Genomic DNA, 23,430 nt, shown 5'->3' with positions numbered 1-23,430 from the left:
GACATTTGAAAATCTTAAGATGCTCACCAGCTAGTAATGACATACTCTTTACATTCTTTGATGTCAGGAATACGCTTACTGTATCTGGAAATAAACACATGTGAAGACAAACTGTTTACATTGTAAGAAATAATTCTGTGAATATGATAAAATCTTAAAGAAGCATTGCTTGCATACATGCTGTCTGCATTGAACTGTATGCATGCTTTACCCTTTGAGACTGTCAAAGAAGTCCTCCGAGAGCTTGTGTATGTTGAGAACCTCGTCTCTGATGACTGTGATGTACAGGCCATTACGGAGGGCCATCTTCCATAAATTCTGAGAGTTAGCATTGGTGTTTAGACTGCTATGGCACAACAGGAAGCCAACTGACAATCGTAAGATAGCAGAGAACACATATCTGTGTTAACATTTGTATACAGATTTCACACATGGATAGTGAATGAGACCCAAGTTCAAAGTTTTATTTGTTGCTTCTGTGGTTACTTGCTCTCTTATGATAGCAAAACACAAAAATAGCCTACTCCAGTGCCAGTAAATGGTTGACTTCCCTGGTGGCAGTATTGCACATTAACACTGACACCTGTCAAACAAGAAGAAGACGCAGCTCGCCTCCGAGAAGAACCATGTTCAATATTATACGATGAGAATTCAATTTGCCATTATGTTACTTGTCATGGAATGGGAAACGTTACATTAACCTGTAAACATAATTTTCCTGTGTTCATATGTTTTAAAGGGGTGATTATTTTAAGAAATACCATGTTTTTTTCACTCGTCTAATTTTTCATGGTTATCACTATAACCATGTTGTGAAAAATCGAATATCGTGACAGCCCTAATTGTACTGAAATTGCATGTCTCCTTGTACTGTACTTGATATATACTCACTAAGGATCCAGCGCTCCATCGCCTCCAAGGACAGATACTCACAAGCCATCTGAAAACAATGTTCAGGGTCAGTCCTTTATACAAACAGCCAGTTCACAACTGATTACTGATCATGACACCATGGACTGAAATAGCATTGTATAATCAATGTAAGAAGCCAAGCTAAACCACACAGCTGAACAGATAATGCATGATCTACACAGTGGAAGATGTACATACTGTATCACAGCATGCAGGGCTGAGCATGGCAGCGGGGGACGCCAGCAAAGACAAGAGCTGAGCGCTGCGCCACTGGTCAGCAGAAAGATTCCTCCGTGGATACACCATGGACAGTGAGAGGAGAGCCTCTGTCACAGACTGATCAACAACACAGCTATTCAGATTAACACTTTAAGACTAGAATGACAAAATTTAAGCATTTCTTTTTTTAAGTTAATTCTATCCAATATTCACTAGGTTTTCAGTTCTCTTTAATATGGCTGCACAGCCAACAGAAACTGGGCTGTATGTGCTAAGCACTAGAATATATTTGTTAGCAACATTTAAACATATGGAAATATGTTTGGTATCTAAATAGTATCTAAAGGTGACTGACCTTGGTGTGGGGACCAAACTCCTCTGAAAGCTTCTTCCAGGGATGGTCATACTCTATAAACATCTGACCAAGTCGAGGGAATGAGGGATCACTGCACATAGTTATAACACACACACACACACACACACACACATAATCATATAGTGTATTATTATATATTTCCATCAGGGTTTTTGCCTTTTAATGTATTATTTTGGCCACTGGAGAACCCTATGATACTCATATTCTATCACACTCACGTAAATATTTCTGAATTTGAATTATGCTTTTCAGCCAAGGACTTTTGGGTGCTTAAACAGACAAATACAAGCCAATAAAATATCCGGCCAGCCAGTTGATAATGTGGATGTACTTTTTGTAGTAATAATAGTCATATAAAAATATAATAGTGAATGTCAAGTAAAACAATGATCAGTCTCTAGCTGCATAAATCTGCTCAGTAAAACCCTCAGATTTGGCTGTGTGAAAATTAAATGAATTTTTAGAACGTAATAAAATGCAGAGTTTAACTACACCGAACATTAATGGAGGCAAAAAAGAGTGATAAAACAATGTCCTGGTTATAAGAATCCACTATAAGATATTGAATACGAATACAAGTCAGTTGTTTATGTTGCTTAAATGTAAGTTTGTGTAGATTCATGTTTACACAATGACTGTCAGAACACATAAAAACACATGGACATATACAAAAAGAGATGTAGCCAGGAAAAGCCATGTTTACATTTCCTGTATTTTTGGAAATGATCAAACTGGCGAAAGATCTGACATCACATCATCTGAAAGAAAAGCCATTTACAGTTTGCCACCAAACTGTAAAATACTTATAAACTTTTATGAGAATGTTTGTACATACAGCTGTCCAAAATCACTGTGTCTAAAAATTTGGTCACATGGTGTGTTACCTGTTTCCATTCAAGTACTCATATGCACAGTTATACATTCCAGCTATTGCCTTCTTGTCATCAATGCGAGACAACATGTGAATGACTGAGGCGTAGGTGATGATAAGGTCCAGGTAGTTCTTGGTGAAGTCAAAATTTACAGCCTGAAATGGATTATGACCACAGATTCATGTAAAAGCAATCCCTTGATGTTCTATCTTGTGTTCAAGAGTCATACTTACTATGTTAAAGTAGCACTGGCTGGCATCTATTGTGTTGAGCAACTCATAAACATGGTCCTAAAGAGAAAAGATATGCGTTAATAAATAAATACTGATTAAAAATAAATGTAAGATACTGTAACAAGAATAATGAAAATATATCAAAGAATAAATCAGTGGAATTACAAATTATGTTTTTTAAAAAAAAATACATTTAGTAAAGCATTAGTTAATGTTCAAATTTGGAATGTAGTGTAACTTTAACCTTAAACTCTAATATTAAGGCACACTGCCATAAGCCTCACAAATATTTAATCAACTAATCTATAAATATTTTTCTCAAAAATCCCCAGCTAAAGTGCTGAAGTCTGCTGCTAACTTCTGGGCATTTTCTCACCATCAGGCTGAGACAAAGGTTATTTTTAGGACCTTTTTAGGTTTAGCTCCAGTAATATTGAAAGATGTGCTTCGCTGATGTAACATTAAGACACATTTGTCATATTATGCACATTCACAAATGTCGGATGGGGATATCTGAGATATACTTGGTGATTTTCATTTTTATATGATTTCATATAACATTGCCACTTTAAAAAAAAATAAGGTCAAGGATTTGCAAATTGTTACTATAGCTATAAACAGGGACAAAATTAAGACATACATTTACATTTAATAGACATTTTTTGGTTATTGCAACTTTATCTTTAGTGTCTGTCTATTGCCACTGTTTGCACCACTATAACCACAAAATAACTTCTTATTCACACTGGTGCAAATAGTGATAGAAGATAAACATATCTGAGCAGTAGTGGAAGGAGGAAGTAAAAAAAAAAAAAAGCATATGTGTTAAATTCAAACAGACTCTGAATGTCGGGAAGAACTGGCATAAGGTGTCTGAGGTGGGTCTCGAACCCAGGTCTCCCAGCCAGGGAAAGCTAGTCCTCTACCTCTGGTCTACTTGGAAGAACAGTTTCTTAGAAGACCCATGTGATGAAGGAAGAGAAAACTCAGAGGCTCAGGTAACTTACTTGTTCTCAGTAGTAAAATATAAACAAAATATCAGTTACAGCTTTACAGCACAAAACAGAAGGTAGTCCAATTGGTAACTGGAAAATGAAACTTAACAGGTCTACAACACAGGTAATACGTACTGGGTAGGCTCAAGACTGAACACAGCACAATGAAACTGCCAAACTTAAATAGGTCAAAGTACAGGTGGAACACATTAACTTAATAAGCAGTCTTAATTAAAGAGTTCACGGCCGTTAGTGCCACCTAGTGGCCTGGAGAGTTCTCCCATTAAGGTACGTGGGGTGGCCACCAATGTTGGGAGGGTAATTACATGTGGTACCAGACAGCACTCCCTAGTGGTTTGGAGTCATTACAGGAGGAGTCTTACAGTAGCCCCTCTCTCAGGAATGGCTCCCGACGTTCCATTGACTATGGTTGGAGTCATGGTGGTGGAACTCTCTGATCAGGTTTGGATCTAGGATGTCTTTAGCTGGCACCCAGGACCGCTCTTCTGGGCCATAACCCTCCCAGTCCACTAGGTATTGCACCCTTCCATGGACTCGACGTGAATCTAGCAGTCGACGGACCGTATACACTGGTTGCCCACCAATGACTTTGGGTAATGGGGGGGCTTCTTGGTTGTGGACAGAGAGCAGACAACAGGTTTCAAACGTGAAATGTGAAAAGTGGGGTGGATGCGCATAGACCTTGGTAAGAGTAGCTGGTAGGACACAGGGTTGATCTTCCTAAGGATCTTAAAAGGACCAATGAATCGGGGTGCCAGTTTCCGAGACTCTAGATGAAGTGGAAGATCCTTAGTTGACAACCACACCCTCTGATCTTGACGTAGTGATGGCCTAATTCTGCGGCAGTGGTTGGCCTGTTTCTGCTGCTGTTGTGATGCTCATAGCAAGGCTGTGCATGCTTTCCGCCAGGCCTGACGGCACCACTTGACTAGTTGGGTTGCAGCTGGTACCTGGACCTCCAATTCCTGCTCAGGAAACAAAACTGGGGGAAACCCAAATTTACATTCGAATAGAGTCATGCCCAAGGATGAATGGTGTAGGGTGTTTTGAGCGTATTCAGCCCAGATCAAACGGGAGCTCCAGGTGCTTTGATTATTGGACACCAGGCATCTGAGGGTCTTCTCAATCTCTTGGTTGACCCATTCTGTCTGACCATTAGACTGAGGGTGGAATCCAGAAGACAGACTGATGGATGCTCCAATCAGAGGGCCAAAAGCTTTCCAAAATCGAGAAGTAAATTGTGACCCCCGATCAGAGACCATGTCTTGAGGAAACCCGTGGATCCTGAAGACGTGCTGCATCATGAGTTCTGCGGTCTGACAAGCTGTGGGGATCTTAGGCAGAGGTATCAGATGACATGCTTTTGAGAACCTGTCTACTACCACCAAGATGACTGTGTTACCTTGTGATTTAGGAAGTCCAGTAACAAAGTCCAAGGAGATATGGGACCATGGACGTCTTGGGATGGATAAAGGATGAAGTAGACCTTGAGGGTGGGCTTTAGGTTCCTTATTCTGGGCGCATACAGAACAGCCAGACACAAATTTTCGGACATCCATTTCGGAAGCCACTTGTCTCAGTCCATCCACCTGCATACTGGGCCACCAAAACTGTGTCTGGATGCGCTTCAAAGTCCTTGCAACTCCAGGGTGAGCCGAAAGAAGAGATGCATGTCCCCACTGCAACACATCAGAGCATACAACATTAGGAGCAAAAAGGCGGCCTGGGGGGCCATTACCTGGGTCAGGCTGTTGTCGTTGAGCCTTCCTTACTGCCACTTCTATTCCCCTCTGAACCCCTGCCACCAGCTTGTAGCTGGCAATCATGGGCTCAGGTCTGTCCTCCACATCTGGCATGTCAAACTGTCTCGAAATGGAATCAGGCTTGGAGTTCTTTGAGCCAGGTCGATAAAAGAGAATGAACTCGAAGCCGTTAAAAAAAGAGAGCCCATCGGGCCTGGCGTGGATTCAGCCTCTTAGCCTCCTGGATGTATGTAAGTTTCCGGTGATCGGTCCAAATGACAAATGGGTGTTTGGCCCCCTCTAGCCAGTGTCTCCATTCCTGCAGTGCCAGCTTCACCGCTAGCAACTCTCGGTTACCTATATCATAGTTATTTTCTGCTTGGGTGAGTCGACGTGAAAAAAAAGGCACAAGGGTGAAGCTTATAGTTCCCTCTTGGCCTTTTGAGACAAAACAGCTCCCACTCCGACATCTGATGCATCCACTTCTACTACAAAAGGCAAATCTGGATCAGGGAGAGTCAGAATGGGTGCAGAGGTGAAGCGGTGCTTGAGCAGCTCAAATGCCCGATTAGCCCCTTCAGTCCATTGAAATTGCTTTGAGGTCTTTTTGGTAAGGGCTGTAAGGGGTTCTGCAATAGAGCTGAAATTTCTTATAAATCTCCAATAAAAATTAGCAAAACCAAGAAAGCGCTGTACCTGTTTGACAGAGCAAGGCTGAGGCCTGTTCAGAACTGCTTGGGTCTTGTTAGGATCTATCTGAATGCTGCTATTGCAGACAATGAACCCAAGAAAGGAGACAGTTGATACATGGAACTCACTTTTCTCAATCTTCACAAAGAACTTGTTTCTTAAAAGTTGAGACAAAACCTGCCGGACATGCTGGACATGATCTTGGTAACAACGGGAGATGATTAAGATGTCATCCAGATAAACAAATACAAATTTGTTTAGCATCTCTCGTAGAACATCATTAATGAATTCCTGGAAGACGACTGGGGCATTGACTAGACCAAAGGGCATTACCTGATACTCATAATGGCCAGTTGGGGTGTTGAACGCCGTTTTCCACTCATCCCCGGCACGGATCCTGACCAGGTGGTAGGCATTCCTAAGATCCAGTTTGGTGAATATTATGGCACCTTGTAGAAGTTCAAAGGCGGAGGTCATCAATGACAGTGGGTAACGATTCAATACATGGAAGGAGACTGCCATCCTTCTTTCCCACAAAGAAAAACCCAGCGCCTGCCGGTGAGGTTGAAGGGCGGATGAATCCACTGTCAACATCCTTGTTGATATATTCCTCGATAGCGGCTCTTTCTGGGGCAGACAAAGAGAATAGCCTCCCTCGAGGTGGACAAGTGCCAGGATGAAGTTCAATGGCACAATCATAAGGTCTATGGGGAGGAAGAGAGGCAGCACGTTCCTTGCTGAACACTTCACAGAGGTCTGCATACTCTTGGGGGACACGGGATAACTCGGGAGAGGTAGAGAGATCTGTGGAAGCCACTTGTCTCAGTCCAGATATAGTCAGGCTCTCTTTGACTGTGGCTCAAGAGAATTGCAGAGAGACTAGGTAGACACACAGCAGTTAGGCCCCCACTCACTTATCAGGTTGGAAGACCAGTCAATTCTTGGATTATGCAGAGCTAGCCAAGGATACCCAAGGATCAAATGGAACTCGGAAAATTAATTAAAAAAAACCTGTATATCTTCTCTATGAGAACCTACTTGAAAATGGAGGAATGTGGTGCACTGGCTTACCTGGCCAGAACCTAGGGGCCTTCAATCCAATGCGGTAACAGTTAAATGATCATGGAGAGTGATGGGCTCAATCTTTAACTGTGTCGCCAATGCAGAATCCATGAAATTTCCTGCAGCACCAGAGTCTATGAAAGCCATGAGCTTGTGACGTTCATTGCCCCAGGAAATTGAGACATCAATCAAAAGGCCCAAAGCTGCTGGTCGGGGGTAAGTAATTACTCTCGTCCCAGGCCCCCTCTTCCTGGGGCAAGAGCTGCCTTTTCCCGCCAGTTCAGGACAAGTGGCCCGGAAGTGACCGGACTCACCACAGTACAGGCAACACTTATCCCTCATTCGTCTCTCCCTCTCAGCCTAAGATAACCCTGTTCTTCCCAGCTGCATTGGCTCCTCAGGACACCAAATCAGTGAGGAAGGTTCCACAAAACCAGTGGGGGTGTGGATCGGGGGTAGTCGAGTTTCATGACAACGTTCACTTTGACGATCTTGAATGCGGTTGTCCAGTCTGATGGAAACATCAATTAGCGTGGCATACAGCTCATGAAAACCCAAAATACCTATCTAAAAAAATTAGCATATCATGAAAAGGTTCTCTAAACGAGCTATTAACCTAATCATCTGAATCAACTAATTAACTCTAAACACCTGCAAAAGATTCCTGAGGCTTTTAAAAACTCCCAGCCTGGTTCATTACTCAAAACCGCAATCATGGGTAAGACTGCCGATTTGACTGCTGTCCAGAAGGCCATCATTGACACCCTCAAGCGAGAGGGTAAGACACAGAATGAAATTTCTGAACGAATAGGCTGTTCCCAGAGTGCTGTATCAAGGCACCTCAGTGGCTAGTCTGTGGGAAGGAAAAAGTGTGGCAAAAAACGCTGCACAACGAGAAGAGGTGACCGGACCCTGAGGAAGATTGTGGAGAAGGACCAATTCCAGACCTTGGGGGACCTGCGAAAGTAGTGGACTGAGTCTGGAGTAGAAACATCCAGAGCCACCGTGCACAGGCGTGTGCAGGAAATGGGCTACAGAGAAGCAGCACTGGACTGTTGCTCAGTGGTCCAAAGTACTTTTTTCAGATGAAAGCAAATTTTGCATGTCATTCAGAAATCAATGTGCCAAAGTCTGGAGGAAGACTGGGGAGAAGGAAATGCCAAAATGCCTGAAGTCCAGTGTCAAGTACCCACAGTCAGTGAGGGTCTGGGGTGCCATGTCAGCTGCTGGTGTTGGTCCACTGTGTTTTATCAAGGGCAGGGTCAATGCAGATAGTTATCAGGAGATTTTGGAGCACTTCATGCTTCCATCTGCTGAAAAGCTTTATGGAGATGAAGATTTCGTTTTTCAGCACAACCTGGCACCTGCTCACAGTGCCAAAACCACTGGTAAATGGTTTACTGACCATGGTATTACTGTGCTCAATTGGCCTGCCAACTCTCCTGACCTGAACCCCATAGAGAATCTGTGGGATATTGTGAAGAGAAAGTTGAGAGACGCAAGACCTAACACTCTGGATGAGCTTAAGGCCGCTATCGAAGGATTCTGGGCCTACATAACACCTCAGCCGTGCCACAGGCTGATTTCCTCCATGCTAGAGTCCTGCACGGGTTCGGGTACCCACGGATTTGGCTGAAATGGGTGAAAAATATCCAACTGTGTCGGATACGGGTGCGGGTCGAGTCGGACACAGGGAAACACGGGTCTAAACACGGGTTCAAAACAGTCACATGTAAACGTAAAAATAGGCCTACGTTCCACTTAAAAAAAAAAATCACCACGGCACGAACGGCTGCATGAGTCATAGTTAACAGACGTTAAGATCAGTTAAGATCAGCCAGCTGTTTTTTTTTTCCGTTGTTTTTGTTTTCCGTTCATATATATATATATATATATATATATATATATATATATATATATATATTAGTGCTGTCAAAATTAGCGCGTTAACGCATTCGATTCATTTGAAATATTTAACGCGTTAAAAAAAAATAACGCAATTAACGCGGTTGCAGTTTTTTTTTATTTCCAGTTGTGGCCTATGTGTGTTCAACGTGCAAAGAAATATGGATAAGACCAAGGAAGGACTTTTAGACGGAAAGTTTCAGTATAAAACTCTGCCGGATTACTCTTCAGTCTGCCACAAGAAACATTAGGCTGCCACAAGAAACAGCAACATTAAAATCATGAGCTCAAATGTCATTGTTTAAAAAAAAAAAAAACAATGACTGTAACAGTGCGTAAATCAGACCTTTCTATAACGCTAACGTTAATAAGCTTAAACGAAAATAACCAAATAATTGTGTAGCGGAGTATTTTTTGTACACAGTGCCGCGAACTGTCAATCACTCCTGTACGCGTGCATCACTGTCCTCCTCAGCTGCAGCAACTTGCACTCTCTCTCTCTTCATCAAGCTTTAAAACAAAAAGGGGACAAAAAGATCGAATTGTCTTTGTGCATAGGCTATAGATTAATTACATAAATGAATATCTAAATGTGTGCCTTGCCGTCTATGGTATTTTTTTAGAACTTAGAAAAAAGATGCTGCAGCCAATGAGCAGCCAGCGGGGGCTGCAGGACGACTCAACCTCCGCAGACAGATTTTAATGTTTATCAGACAATAAATACTCAAGATTTTGCTTTAGTATAACTCACAACGAGTTTCACACACCTTCTCCGGCCACGTTGAGTTGTTGACACTTAACAGTGGGAAAAGCGACACATGCGCTATTCACTTTGTATAACTTAAGGGTGCATGGGTAATGTAGTTTCTGCTCTGGGTGGGATGAATTAGGAAGCTTGCATTGTGAAGGGCACTCTGAAAATCGGCAGTGCAGGTAAAAGATTAAAACCTCTTTTAAAACAGATGTCCAAATGAGCGTACCGGTGCGCTACAAGCACGTTCTGGGCGCACGGAGAGGTGGCGGTACGCTCAAGAGCTATATTTGGAAGTGGCGGTACTGAGTACTGGTGCATACCGGCCCACTTAAAGCACTGGCAATGACTATACTTTGGAATTTTTTTGCAGTCCACTTAGAATTCAACATGGAAATCATTTTTGTTATTTATTGGCATTGATTGTTTTGAAATTCAAATGGTACTTACATGCCTGTGTTTTTATTTCTGTAATAAATATGGCTTTCAAGCCAACAGTTAATTTGGAGGATATTGATGGTTTATTGCAGGTATGTTGTTTACATGAGAAAATCTGTTACAAGTTAAACAAAAATTCCAATAAACAATCATATTTTGAATTTAAATAGTTTCTTTGTTTTGAGTTTACATTAATTATTTACATTTTACATTTACATATCCAAAAAGTTTCAGTCTTTTAATTGCGATTAATCGCGATTAATCGCGATTAATTTTAAAAAATTGTGCGATTAATTAGTTAATTTTTTTTTAATCGATTGACAGCACTAATATATATATATATATATATATATATATATATATATATATATATATATATATATACACACATATAGCTATATACAGAATCTGAATTAAAAAGTGTTTGATTTAAGCCTATTTTAGAATATGTGTCATAAAATTGTATTCCATAGCTAACACATTTTTGAATATGGGCCTAATCTAGGCTATCCAGGGTTGTTGTTTTTTTGACTTTGTGCAGCTCATTTACATGCGCGCTCTGGCGCAGATCCGCCTCTCGCGATGCACAGCTGTGAAGGATTAAAGAGCCACACAGATGGGAAATCAAAAATTACCTGTATTACAGTGTATGATGTAGCTGTCCATCTGTGTAAACAATGTGCAAATAATTAAACCAAAAAGTACACGATTTATAAAGTTATTGGCTTCTAGAGTAAGGAGTCGACTCTGAATCGCTGAAACCAGTCGTTATAGATTTCAAATCTTTTGCCCATCTCTATGTATGTCACTAGGAGCACTTTGCATAATAATCTCCACCTACCGTGTTGGGAGAAACGGAACTCTGACCTGCCCCACCCACCCCCCACACAGACGCTCTGTTTGGTGTGAGAGCATCATGTCGAGGAGACCGTTTGTTTTATTTTCACTGCCAAAGAATGAAGATCAGAAGAACCAATGGCTAAAATTCATTTTCACCACAATACCAGAGCAGTACAACAAATCCATTTTGTTGTGTTCACAACATTTCACTGATGACTGCTTTTCTAATCTCGGTGAGTACAGCGGGATTTTCAAAGCGTTTGGCCATAAAAGAGGGTTCATTACCAACTTTATTTAGAACAACGAGCATCTCCGAATCACAACGCGAAGTATGATTATGAAGTTATGTGTCTGTTTTCTCCCGAGCGTCTTATCAGTATGTGTGCTGTCTGCAGCCTTTGTTTGTGCTGATCGTCATGTACAAACACGTCATTAAAATGAAGTATAACTCCGTGAATACTCAAAGAAGAGACATGAGAGAGATATCTATAGAAAGCTTGACATGTCTACTTTAAAACTAAACAAATGCTGCTAACAGATATTCTGTAATAAAGTAATCCATATGAAAACAACGCGATGTCTATTGTTCATTCCCTTCATTATATCCAATGTGACCACGCCCCCGCGCTGAACGCGCTATTCAGATGGTTTGAATACACCCACACAGAAGAAAAAGCAGCGAGACTGTTCAAGTTTTTTATTTTACTGTTTGCTTCGCGATGAGAGGAATAAGACATAATTCACCCCAAACAGATGCTAAGGCATAGTTTGCCGTGGAGGTGTGTGCGGAACAACCAATCAAAACTGACTATGTTAGTTGACCAATCAGAACACAGTATGCTACAGAAAGGTGGGGTTTAAGGAAACTGAATCTTTTGAACAGCTTCGCGCGAACCGTTTGGGGATCTCTGAGAATTGAGGTAATTTTAAAATGATATTTTGACAAAATGACAATGTTTTTTAACCTTGGATGGATTTAAACCTAATGTACAGGACTTATAAACAGTGATAGGAAGCTTAGAATTTTCATCTTACTGGCTCTTTAATAAATGGGTGCGTTCGATTTGAAGCACAACCTCAGATGGTGGTATGATTCGCTCTTTTGTTGTCCTGTTTTCTTTCAGGATCAAAAATACAACAAATGAAAACGTTTATCTGTATTTCCGACTGATGAGAACTATGCATATACATTCATAAATCAGTCAATTTTGTATTTTATTATGAGATATTTTATTCTAATGTGATCAGTGACTGATGGACCAAAGAGCACATATTTCGACATTTGCAGTAAAAAAGTGAAATATAAATTCTCAGAAAATGCATTTAATACCAGTATATTGAAACGTCTGTTTATATAGCCTACTCCATTAATAAAGGTGTCCAGACATTGAAAAATTTTAGTCCACATGCGTGTTATATTTATGCATGCATGCGTGATACAAAAAATATTTAAATTTTAGGTAGCAAAATATTTTTTAGTAATTCTGTCAATTACACTAAGGTTATTTCATTGTCTGCTATATATTTGCTCCTTATTTATTAAAATATGGGCAATTGATAGCTAAAACACTGATCAAAATTAAGATACAATGTATGAAAAACGAATATCTTTTAAAAAGAGTTTTCCATAAATAACTTCTGTATGACCTGGAAATAAAATTCAAAAAAAGTGTGTCTAATGTGATTTGCTTAACTGATTTGATTTAGGGTGTGGGTCGGGTGTTGGTTCTATTTTAAGCGGGTCGGGTCGGCTGCGGATTTTAATTTGTGCTGCTGTCGGAAAACGGGTCGGATGCGGTTTCAAACACTGCGGGTACGGGCGGGTGCGGATTTACAAAATCGGACCCGTGCAGCTCTCTGCTCCATGCCACACCGCATTGAAGCAGTCATTTCTGCAAAAGGATTCCCGACCAAGTATTGAGTGCATAACTGAACATAATTATTTGAAGATTGACTTTTTTTTGCATTAAAAACACTCTATTTTTGGTCGAATGAAATATGCAAATTTTTTGAGATAGGAATTTTGGGTTTTCATGAGCTGTATGCCAAAATCATCATAATTAAAACAATAAAAGACCTGAAATATTTCAGTTGGTGTGCAATGAATCTAAAATATATGAAAGTTTAATTTTTATCATTACATTATGGAAAATAATGAACTTTTATCACAATATGCTAATTCTTTGAGAAGGACCTGTAGATGTATTTGTGGCACACTATAAATTGGTATAATAACAAATTTTGCTTTTACATGCATTTTAGTTGTGCCAAAGCCGTACTTAAGTTCAACTAAAGTTTTAATACATATACTTGTTTGTGCTAAAGTGGAACTGTTTAAAGCATACCTTTGTAGACTTTAAATATCCTTTTTGCATTTAATTTTTGAAATGCCAGATTCACCCAGCATAAACTCTTAAGTGTGTTGAAGAGAGGGTTAGTTCACCCAAAAATGAAAATTCCGGTCACTGCATCCGGTCATTGCACATCCGTTTATTCACCACACAGACTTTCACCTGACACAGTACACCCTGGTCATTTCCCATAAACCCCTGCCTAGGAACTCATTATTGAACCACACCTGTTTCCTTTCATTGACACTATAAAGGTTGCACTCATCCACACTCACGTTGCGAAGTCTTGTTAAGTTCTGTCTGGCATTTCCAAGCGGTTTCCTAGTGTTTGTTCCTTCTGTCTTTGACTTTGGATTGTTATACCGACTGTGATTCTCTGCTGCCTGCCCCGACCTCTGCTTGTTACTGTTTCTGATTTTGAGTTTCCCCTGACATACCTGACAGTTCTCTCATCTCTGCCTGTTTTACCATTCTCTATAATAAACTACCATATATGGATCCGAACGTCTCTGATTACCTGTTACAGATTCTAATATTAATAACTAATAACTACTAATAACAAACTGACATCACACTGTCCTTTGCAAAACCCAACCCAAATGTTCATGCAAAAAAGAAGTTGTAACTTTTATTCTCGCTGTAGTATTGTTGTTGCCTCCATGTTGTGGAAACGTTGTGTTTCATTGTGAAAGTGAAAATGTTTGTTTTGTATTTCCAAAAGAAATACATGCTTTCACCATGGATGAAGCGCAGTCCATCCCGGGGTCGTCACATGTGTCCTTCGTCGAATCCACCAGCTACGCCATTCTCTAACCCTCTGGCCGTTCCTCAATCAAACCTGCAGTCTGTGATGATGAGGACTGTTTCCTGAACCAGTAGCCTACAATGGGTCTGTGCTCAAAGGCTGTTTATATAAAGTGGGGCAGTTCCAACTTTGCAAGGACAGTCTGGTGGTTCTGACTCACAGCCTGTAATTACATGTTTTTTATTTAAAGAATTTGCCACTGATGATTCAAACGTGAGTTTTGAGCAGTGTAGAGTAGTGCTTGTTGTTTGTCATTTCTCCAATCAGAAATGCAGACATGGTTTTATGTTAACGCGGCGCGATACGCAACGCAGGGTAAAAACACGGGCTGGTACTGTGTGTTTCCACTGCAGGAACCAGGAACTAAATAAAGGTAAAAAAAAAAAAAAAAAAAAAGTATTTCAGGTGAGAATGTAGTTGTTTAAAACTGAAATCTGCAGTTTATTTATAAAGACAGCCTCTATTTAAAAATATTTTTTGCCTATTTCGGAGACGATCACCTCCACGTGATCAGCAGGAGCTCAGTGCTCATGTTTACCGACGAGAGCCAACGTTAGTCCTTCTGATATGTGCCGCTGGCTCTGATGTCTCTAGTGGTTAGACATGAAATATAATTTGATTTGGGTAAATACAACATTCAATCTTTGGTCTTTATTCAATTAATCTATTAATATGTTAACATTTTAATAAAAAGAGGCAATATTGTTTGTTATGATAATTTGTTTCATTGTAATATAACGTTAGGCTATATAGGCCTACACATTTCCCTGAACTACATTTCTCTGCCTATTAATATGTTTAAATGATAACAAAAGGAAACTGTGGTGTTTGATATCATATTTCGTCTTACTGTAAATATACAGTGGGGAAAATAGCAGTAGCCAAGGCGAGCTGACTGATGTTATCAAGTACACTGCTGTTTGCAGAATTACCGGACTTGGAGGAGATCACACTCACGAGTCCGAACTACAGAGGATGCAAGTCTGAAATTTGCTTACTTTGTATTGAGAAATGCATGCAGACTTACATCACCAGACTATTTCCTAATCTTCACGGTACTTTAGACTGTGGTGGAAACGCAGGAAGCAGCAAATGCCTCGTTTGTAATGGGTTTTAATGGTTTTGTCTGGTCATGCACCATCACAGCACTGAATGTTAAGGGCGGAACATTTCCTTCACACGCTTGAGATATTCAGCCAATCACAATGCACTGGATAGCTGGCCAATCAGAGCACACCTCGCTTATCAGAACAATAAGCTTTGTATAAATCAACGCATTTTTGAAAGGTGGGGCATAGAGGAGAAGCATATAATGTGCATTATATGAAAAATAATTTGTTTTCTTTTTACCTTAAACCAAATACACTACATAATGTTCTTTTTAGCAACATCATATGACCCTTTTAATATAGGCACGCAGTAAGCAGTTTGTTAAAAAAATGTAAAAAATAAAATAAAAAACACGTGAAATGGCCTGAAAACACAAAAGTGCATTACACTTGAAGCTGTTAAAGTCAGCAGACACATTTTTTATATTGATATCACATGCAGAATATCTTGTTTCCCTTTTATCTGACATGAGCTGTCATTCTCACTGCAGGAAACAATTGCATAAACTGGCAACACATTCGTTTTATTTTACTAAAACACAGACAGTTCCATTTGTTGGTAGAAGAATGTGAACGTACAGAACTTCTTATGTTTCTACATTGTGGCCACGACATATTAACTTGTGAGAACATGATATTATGTCGTGGTCAGAAGATCACTTTGTCGAGGTAACGACATCCTTATGTCGATAATAACATCCTTTTTTTCGTGGCCATGACTTCTTATGTTGGGGGAACAACATATTTTTCTATATTTCTCTATAATGCATAAACAAACCTGTGTGACCACATCAACACGGGATTATCAGAGATGGATTTATTAATATTTTATTTTGAAATAAGAAATGATTATATTATTCATTACAGAAATTATTATATTATTAAATTATTAAACATTGCCCTTGGCTGTGATAGTCATTATTGAGTTGAAGTTTATCATGAATAAATGTTACATAAAGTTCATAATATAAAATAGGCCTACAAGAAAATATTTTTATCCATCCTACAGTCTTGTAAATCCATTAACTGATCGACTTTTCCCATAATATTTGTATATTATTATTATTATTATTATTATTAGCCTATTATTATTGGTTACATTTTTATATTAGATAATCAGTATTTTCAAGCCTCATAAATACAGAGTTGTTGTAGAAGTAATTAATTCCGATATTTATATATGAATAAATCAGAAATTATATGATAGCAAACATGTTCAACCACTTAAAGTGTGGAAACTATAAAACCGACTATTTACCTATCCTTACAGATGTGAATACATCTCTACCTGAAAATGGATAGAGTTTAATTAAATCTTTTCTTTTTTCAAATGTGTTTCTCTTAGACCACTGATAAAGAGCAGGTGGTGACTGGGATTGGGATGAATGCTGGTCAAAGAAGAAAACGCCCTTTCTTCTAAACTGATGCAGCAGTGGTTTTAAAGGAGGACGCTGCCCTGGATGATTAAAGGTTTTAATATCAGGGTTAATGTTGTGTGTCAGGAACACAACTGGACACAGATGCAGGTTACGGTGCAGGACCAATTTATTCAAAAACCTCAAAAGAAAAAACTTCCTCCAATGAACAAAAACAGGCCGGGAAATTAGGAAAAATGTCCAACAGAAAAAGAGACTTCAAATGTCCTTGCAAAAACACCCGGCAGGGGGCGCTCAACGGCGCGGCCGCGATGATAGCGGAGAGGGGAGGAAGCCACGAGCGAGCCAGCGACCGTGCAAAAACTCTTCTGGGAAATGCCGGTGCCCGGTCTAGGAAATGAGGGAGGGGGGAAAAAGAAAAACAAAACAAACCAAACCAATAGCAGCAAACAGAGGCACGACAGAACACGGCTTGACAGGATCAGACAAAGTGGATACACGGGGATTGTTGCCGAACAACGATCTGGCACCGATAGGCGCGACAGACGGGAATAAATAGAGCAAGAGATGAACAGACATTGAATTCAGGTGAGCGAGGTCAAACCATTAGAAACGGAAACTGTGATAATGAGGGGGAGGGAGGAACGCCAAAGATAGGTGCAAGACGAGCGATCAAAACCAAAACAAAACACCATGTGCGCACGAAATGCAGACATATACAGAAACACACACACACACACACACACAAGAACGGGGTGATCAGACAGTGGACATGACAGTACCCCCCCTCCGACGGACGCCACCAGGCGCCGCAGGAAGGGGCTCACCTCGTCGCCGGTAGAAGTCCTCGACAAGTGTCCGATCCAAGATGTCCCGGGCCGGAACCCAGCTCCTCTCCTCTGGGCCATAGCCCTCCCAGTCCACAAGATATTGAAAGCCCCGACCCCTACGTCGGACATCTAGCAACCTCCGCACCGTATAGACCGGGGAGCCATCCACTAGACGGGGGGGAGGGGGGGTTGGGGCAGATGGAACAAGAGGGGAATAGAACACAGGTTTAACCCTGGAAACATTGAAAACAGGGTGCACCCGACCAAGCGTGGTAGGGAGCTTGAGCTGCACCGCCGCCGGACTCAGGACCTTCGTGATCCGGTATGGGCCAATGAACCTGGGTGCCAACTTGCGTGAGGCTACCCTGAGAGGCAGGTCCTTGGTAGAGAGCCATACCCTTTGACCACACACATAGCGGGGAGCAGGAGTTCGGTGACGGTCGGCCGCTGCTTTAGTCCGCCTATTAGCCTGGGCCAAGGCCGCCTTGGCCCTCTTCCAGGTGCGGCGACACCGTCGGACAAAGGCCAAAGCAGACGGGACCGCAGCCTCGGGTTCCTGTGTGGGAAACAAGGGAGGTTGATAACCGACAGAACACTGGAATGGGGACATACCTGTGGCAGAAACAGGAAGGGAGTTATGGGCGTATTCTACCCAGGACAGCTGTTGACACCAGGAGCCGGGATTGTGGGATGCCAGGCAGCGAAGAGAACGTTCCAAATCCTGGTTTGCCCGCTCGGACTGCCCGTTGGTCTGGGGATGGAATCCTGAAGACAGACTCGTAGAGGCCCCGATCTGCCGACAGAATTCCCTCCAAAACCGAGAGACAAACTGGGGACCCCTATCAGAGACCACGTTGACCGGAAGACCATGAATCCGGAATACATGATCAACCATCACCTGAGCAGTCTCTTTGGCTGAGGGGAGCTTGGGAAGGGGAATGAAATGGGCCGCCTTAGAGAAACGGTCCACCACCGTAAGAATGACGGTGTTACCCTTGGATTCCGGAAGGCCAGTGACAAAATCAAGGGCCAAATGTGACCAGGGGCGGGAAGGGATGGGCAATGGGTGGAGCAGACCAACGGGAGGCGCGTTGGAAGTCTTGTTCTGAGCGCACACCGAGCAGGCAGCCACGAACTGCCTGACATCCTTGGCCATGGATGGCCACCAGAATCGCTGACGGATGGCAGCCAGCGACCTCCGGACTCCTGGATGACAGACTAGCCTGGATGAGTGACCCCACTGGATGACTTCAGAGCGCAACTTGGTGGGAACAAACAGATTACCCGCTGGGCACCCCTTCGGCACAGGCCCATTAAGTAGGGCCTCCTCTACTCGTCTCTCGATGTCCCAAGAGAGGGATGCCACCACCACCCCTTTGGGCAAGATAGTGTCTGCTGACTCCCCTCCCCCAGGAGCCTCGAAGAGACGAGAAAGAGCATCGGGCTTAACATTCTTTGACCCGGGCCTGTAAGACAGTGAGAAATTGAACCGGCCAAAGAAGAGGGCCCAGCGAGCCTGTCGAGAGGTCAGCCTCCTGGCCGAACGGACATACTCGAGGTTCTTGTGATCCGTCCAGACCAGGAAGGGCTGAGCCGCGCCCTCCAACCAGTGACGCCACTCCCCCAAAGCCAGCCTGACCGCCAACAACTCCCGATTACCTATGTCGTAATTCCGTTCTGGGGGACTCAGGCGGTGGGAGAAGAAGGCGCAGGGATGCACCTTTCCATCCTCGTGCGACCGCTGAGATAGGACCGCGCCCACTCCGACATCGGAGGCATCCACCTCAACAATGAATTGCCGTTCAGGGTCTGGAATAGACAAGACAGGAGCAGAGATAAAACGGGACTTTAATCTATCAAAGGCCTCCTGTGCCCCAGTATTCCACTTGAACGGTACCTTGGGAGAGGTGAGTGCCGTTAAAGGTGCAGCAATCTGACCAAAGTTCCGGATGAACCGCCGATAGAAGTTGGCAAACCCCAGGAACCGCTGCAGAGCTTTACGAGAGTCAGGAGCTGGCCACTCGGCAACGGCCCTTACCTTACAGGGGTCGGCTTTGATCTCCCCCGCAGAAACAACGAACCCCAGGAACGGAACCGACTGGGCATGGAAGACGCACTTCTCCGCCTTAACATAGAGCTGGTTCTCCAGCAGCCGTTGTAACACCTGGCGAACATGCTGAGTGTGTACCTGCAGAGATGGGGAGAATATCAAGATATCATCAAGATACACGAAGACAAAGCGATTCACCATGTCTCTCAACACGTCATTAACCAGGGCCTGGAAGACAGCTGGGGCATTGGTCAGACCGAATGGTAGGACCCGGTACTCAAAGTGTCCCGTAGGTGTGTTGAAAGCTGTCTTCCACTCATCCCCCTCACGTATGCGAATAAGGTGATAGGCATTCCGAAGGTCTAGCTTGGTGAAGACCTTGGCTCCCTGCAATAACTCAAAGGCAGATGACATTAGAGGCAAGGGGTACCTGTTTTTAATAGTGATGTCATTCAGGCCTCGATAATCTATACAAGGACGCAAGGAGCCGTCCTTCTTCTTGACAAAGAAGAACCCAGCACCTGCAGGAGATGAAGAGGGTCGGATGAGGCCGGCTTTGAGGGATTCATTAATATATTTGTCCATGGCCTCTCTTTCAGGGCCTGAAAGGGAAAACAAGTGACCCTTGGGCGGAGAAGTGCCTGGGAGGAGCTCGATGGCACAGTCATAAGGGCGATGTGGAGGTAAGGAGGTGGCCCGGGACTTACTAAACACCTGGCACAGGTCGTGGTACTCCACCGGGACCCCCTTCAAATCAGCAGCCTCCACCTGCAAGACAGGACACACAGACACAGGAAAAGAGGCAGCACCCAGACAAGACGCAAGACAAAACTTACTCCAAGACAGGACAGAGTTGTTGGACCAATCCACGTGAGGGCCATGTTGCACCAACCACGGGTGCCCCAGAACTATGGGAGCACTCGGGGATTCAAGAAGGTACAGCGTGGTCACCTCCCGGTGATTGCCCGAGACTATAAGATTAACAGGGGGAGTGGCATATGAGACAGTGGTTATTAAAGTGCCATTCAATGAACGGGCAGGAATAGGTTTGGGAAGAGGAATGGAAGGAATTCCCCAACCGGTGGCTAGAGAGAGGTCCATAAAGTTGCCCTCAGCTCCCGAGTCAACCAGTGCTGTACAGGAGTTAAGGACACCACCAAACTGAATAGAGACAGGAAGGAGAGTGCGAGAGGAGGGGGGATGTAATAAAGGGGTAGCGCTCACCAGGATCCCCCTCTTTACTGGTGAGCCTTGACTTTTAGTGGACAGCCCACTGCGAAGTGACCTGATTTGCCGCAATACAGACATAGTCCTAGGGCGAGGCGTTGCTGCTTTTGTTGAGGAGTGAGCCGAAGGCGCCCCACCTGCATAGGCTCAGGCTCAGTGGTTTCTGTGGGGGAGACAGATGACGACTCCTCAGTCCTCCAGGGTGCACGAACTGCCAGGCGCTGACGACGGCGGTGAAGGCGACCCTCGATGCGCAACGCCATGTTAACCAGATCGTCAAAGTCACGTGGCAGGTCCTGAGTGGCCAGCTCATCCTGGATGTCATCCTCTAGCCCAGCACGGAACATAGCTCGACAGGCCCCCTCATTCCAGTCGCAGGTCGCTGCAAGAGTCTTAAAATGAATGGCATAGTCCGTCACTGAGCGACCCGCCTGACGGAGCCGTGCTAGCTGGTCAGCCGCTTCCTGACCTCTTGCAGAGCGGTCGAACAGTCTCTCCATCTCCTGGCGGAAATCTTTAAAAGAAGCACAACAGGGAGCTTTGGTCTCCCAGACGGAGGTTCCCCAGTCTCTGGCCTTGCCGGTCAGAAGAGTCAAAACAAAAGCCACTTTGGACATCTCAAGTGCGTATGTGCGTGGCTGCAAGGCAAACACCACAGAACACTGGGACAAGAAGGCCCGGCAGGAATTGGGGTCCCCATCATAGGGTGGTGGGTTATTGCATCGGGGCTCAGGCTCATGGTGAGAAAGATGGTGAACTGCACCACCCTGAGGAGTCTCTCGTTGCAGCTCTTGGATCCGGTTGGTCAACTCAGCCACTTGGTTGGCTAAGAACTCCATCTCCCTTGTGGTATTCGTGAGTCTGGCTTCGTGTTGGCCCAAAAGAACACCCTGCTGGGTGACTGCGGTTCTGACAGAGTCTGTACCTGCTGTGTCCATCTTGGCCAGATCGTTCTGTCAGGAACACAACTGGACACAGATGCAGGTTACGGTGCAGGACCAATTTATTCAAAAACCTCAAAAGAAAAAACTTCCTCCAATGAACAAAAACAGGCCGGGAAATTAGGAAAAATGTCCAACAGAAAAAGAGACTTCAAATGTCCTTGCAAAAACACCCGGCAGGGGGCGCTCAACGGCGCGGCCGCGATGATAGCGGAGAGGGGAGGAAGCCACGAGCGAGCCAGCGACCGTGCAAAAACTCTTCTGGGAAATGCCGGTGCCCGGTCTAGGAAATGAGGGAGGGGGGAAAAAGAAAAACAAAACAAACCAAACCAATAGCAGCAAACAGAGGCACGACAGAACACGGCTTGACAGGATCAGACAAAGTGGATACACGGGGATTGTTGCCGAACAACGATCTGGCACCGATAGGCGCGACAGACGGGAATAAATAGAGCAAGAGATGAACAGACATTGAATTCAGGTGAGCGAGGTCAAACCATTAGAAACGGAAACTGTGATAATGAGGGGGAGGGAGGAACGCCAAAGATAGGTGCAAGACGAGCGATCAAAACCAAAACAAAACACCATGTGCGCACGAAATGCAGACATATACAGAAACACACACACACACACACACACAAGAACGGGGTGATCAGACAGTGGACATGACAGTTGTGTATTTGTGTACTATCATGCCAGAATAGTTGGTAAAGAACTTAACTAATTGTACATTTATTGTATAATAGTGTTTTCATATATTTTTATAAAGTATATAAAATTGAACAAAGTCCGATTTGATCTTAAGTCATATTCAACAAATGTTCAATGCTTTATTTATGAACTCTGTTTTTGTTAATGCCATACTTTTCTGCATTTCTTGTTACATGTTACTTTTTGACTTTTCTCTTGTTTTTAATATTCACCTTATGATAGTTATTATTTTTTTCGTAAAAGTGATATTTAAAATGAACGAGATTTGTAGGTTTAATGCCTAGTTCAATTTGGGTTCATTTTAGCATTTTTCCCACATCCTTACACTCAATCGGTGGCGGCACTCCGCAAGTTCATTTTCTGCCAGAAATACGCTTTAAGAGTGAGCGAGGAAGAGGTTTCTCCAGTAACGGCTGCAAAGCAGCGCTGAGCTCACAAACACTTCCTCATCAAGCATTACATGCGAAAATGAAATCGAGCATTTACTAAATACAGTAGATTTCCTTCTAAAACACAGTGATAAAAAATACCCGCTCTGGTTTTTGAAACCCTGCAATGTAGTTATTGGGTTAAACGTAAAAGTAAAAATAACCCAGCGTTGGGTTCGTCCCTTTTTGACCCAGTGCTGGGTTGTCAAAATAACCCAAATTGGGTTGTTTTCAACCCAGCAGTTTTTAGAGTGTAGACATGTAAATCTATTTTTAGTATACTTATCTTAAAATAACTTTATTTTAAATACAAATAGGTATATTTATTTTTTTCACTAGGGTTGCTCATTTGACATGATGTTACTGATTCTTTTCTTTGCAAACAGCTGTAAAAATGTAGTCTTTTATCCTTCTGTGAGTCTTTAAAAATTGGTCTTTTCCCATTTTATGTAGATTAAGGTGTACTTGCATGACTAGAAACTCCTGCCTAACAATATTACTAAAACGGCCACCAAATGAATATGCCAACTTTACAAGGAGTTTAAC

At 42.9% G+C, this 23,430-nt stretch overlaps 1 protein-coding gene across 7 annotated transcripts in view; it reads right to left on the bottom strand.

The window, feature by feature from the left end:
- The window catches only part of nckap1l (NCK associated protein 1 like), a 71,595-nt gene that overhangs the window by 31,389 nt on the left and 16,776 nt on the right, over window positions 1-23,430 (bottom strand). For 3 of the 7 annotated variants that reach the window (XM_052569320.1, XM_052569323.1, XM_052569319.1), the window contains 7 exons: window positions 2,613-2,669; window positions 2,392-2,534; window positions 1,487-1,577; window positions 1,111-1,248; window positions 892-940; window positions 212-368; window positions 28-84 (listed from right to left, as the gene is read on the bottom strand). In XM_052569320.1, the coding sequence (XP_052425280.1) occupies window positions 28-84; window positions 212-368; window positions 892-940; window positions 1,111-1,248; window positions 1,487-1,577; window positions 2,392-2,534; window positions 2,613-2,669 (692 nt within the window). Of the gene's footprint in view, window positions 1-27; window positions 85-211; window positions 369-891; window positions 941-1,110; window positions 1,249-1,486; window positions 1,578-2,391; window positions 2,535-2,612; window positions 2,670-14,144; window positions 14,505-16,848; window positions 23,396-23,430 lie in introns of those variants that run through there. The other 4 variants (XM_052569324.1, XM_052569321.1, XM_052569322.1 and 1 more) reach the window with 4 other exon arrangements.

Source organism: Carassius gibelio, chromosome B11 (genome assembly GCF_023724105.1).
Source record: "Carassius gibelio isolate Cgi1373 ecotype wild population from Czech Republic chromosome B11, carGib1.2-hapl.c, whole genome shotgun sequence".
Lineage (NCBI taxonomy): Eukaryota > Metazoa > Chordata > Actinopteri > Cypriniformes > Cyprinidae > Carassius > Carassius gibelio.
The sequence above is the reverse complement of the archived record's forward strand: the minus strand, read 5'-3'. Positions and strand labels throughout refer to the sequence as shown.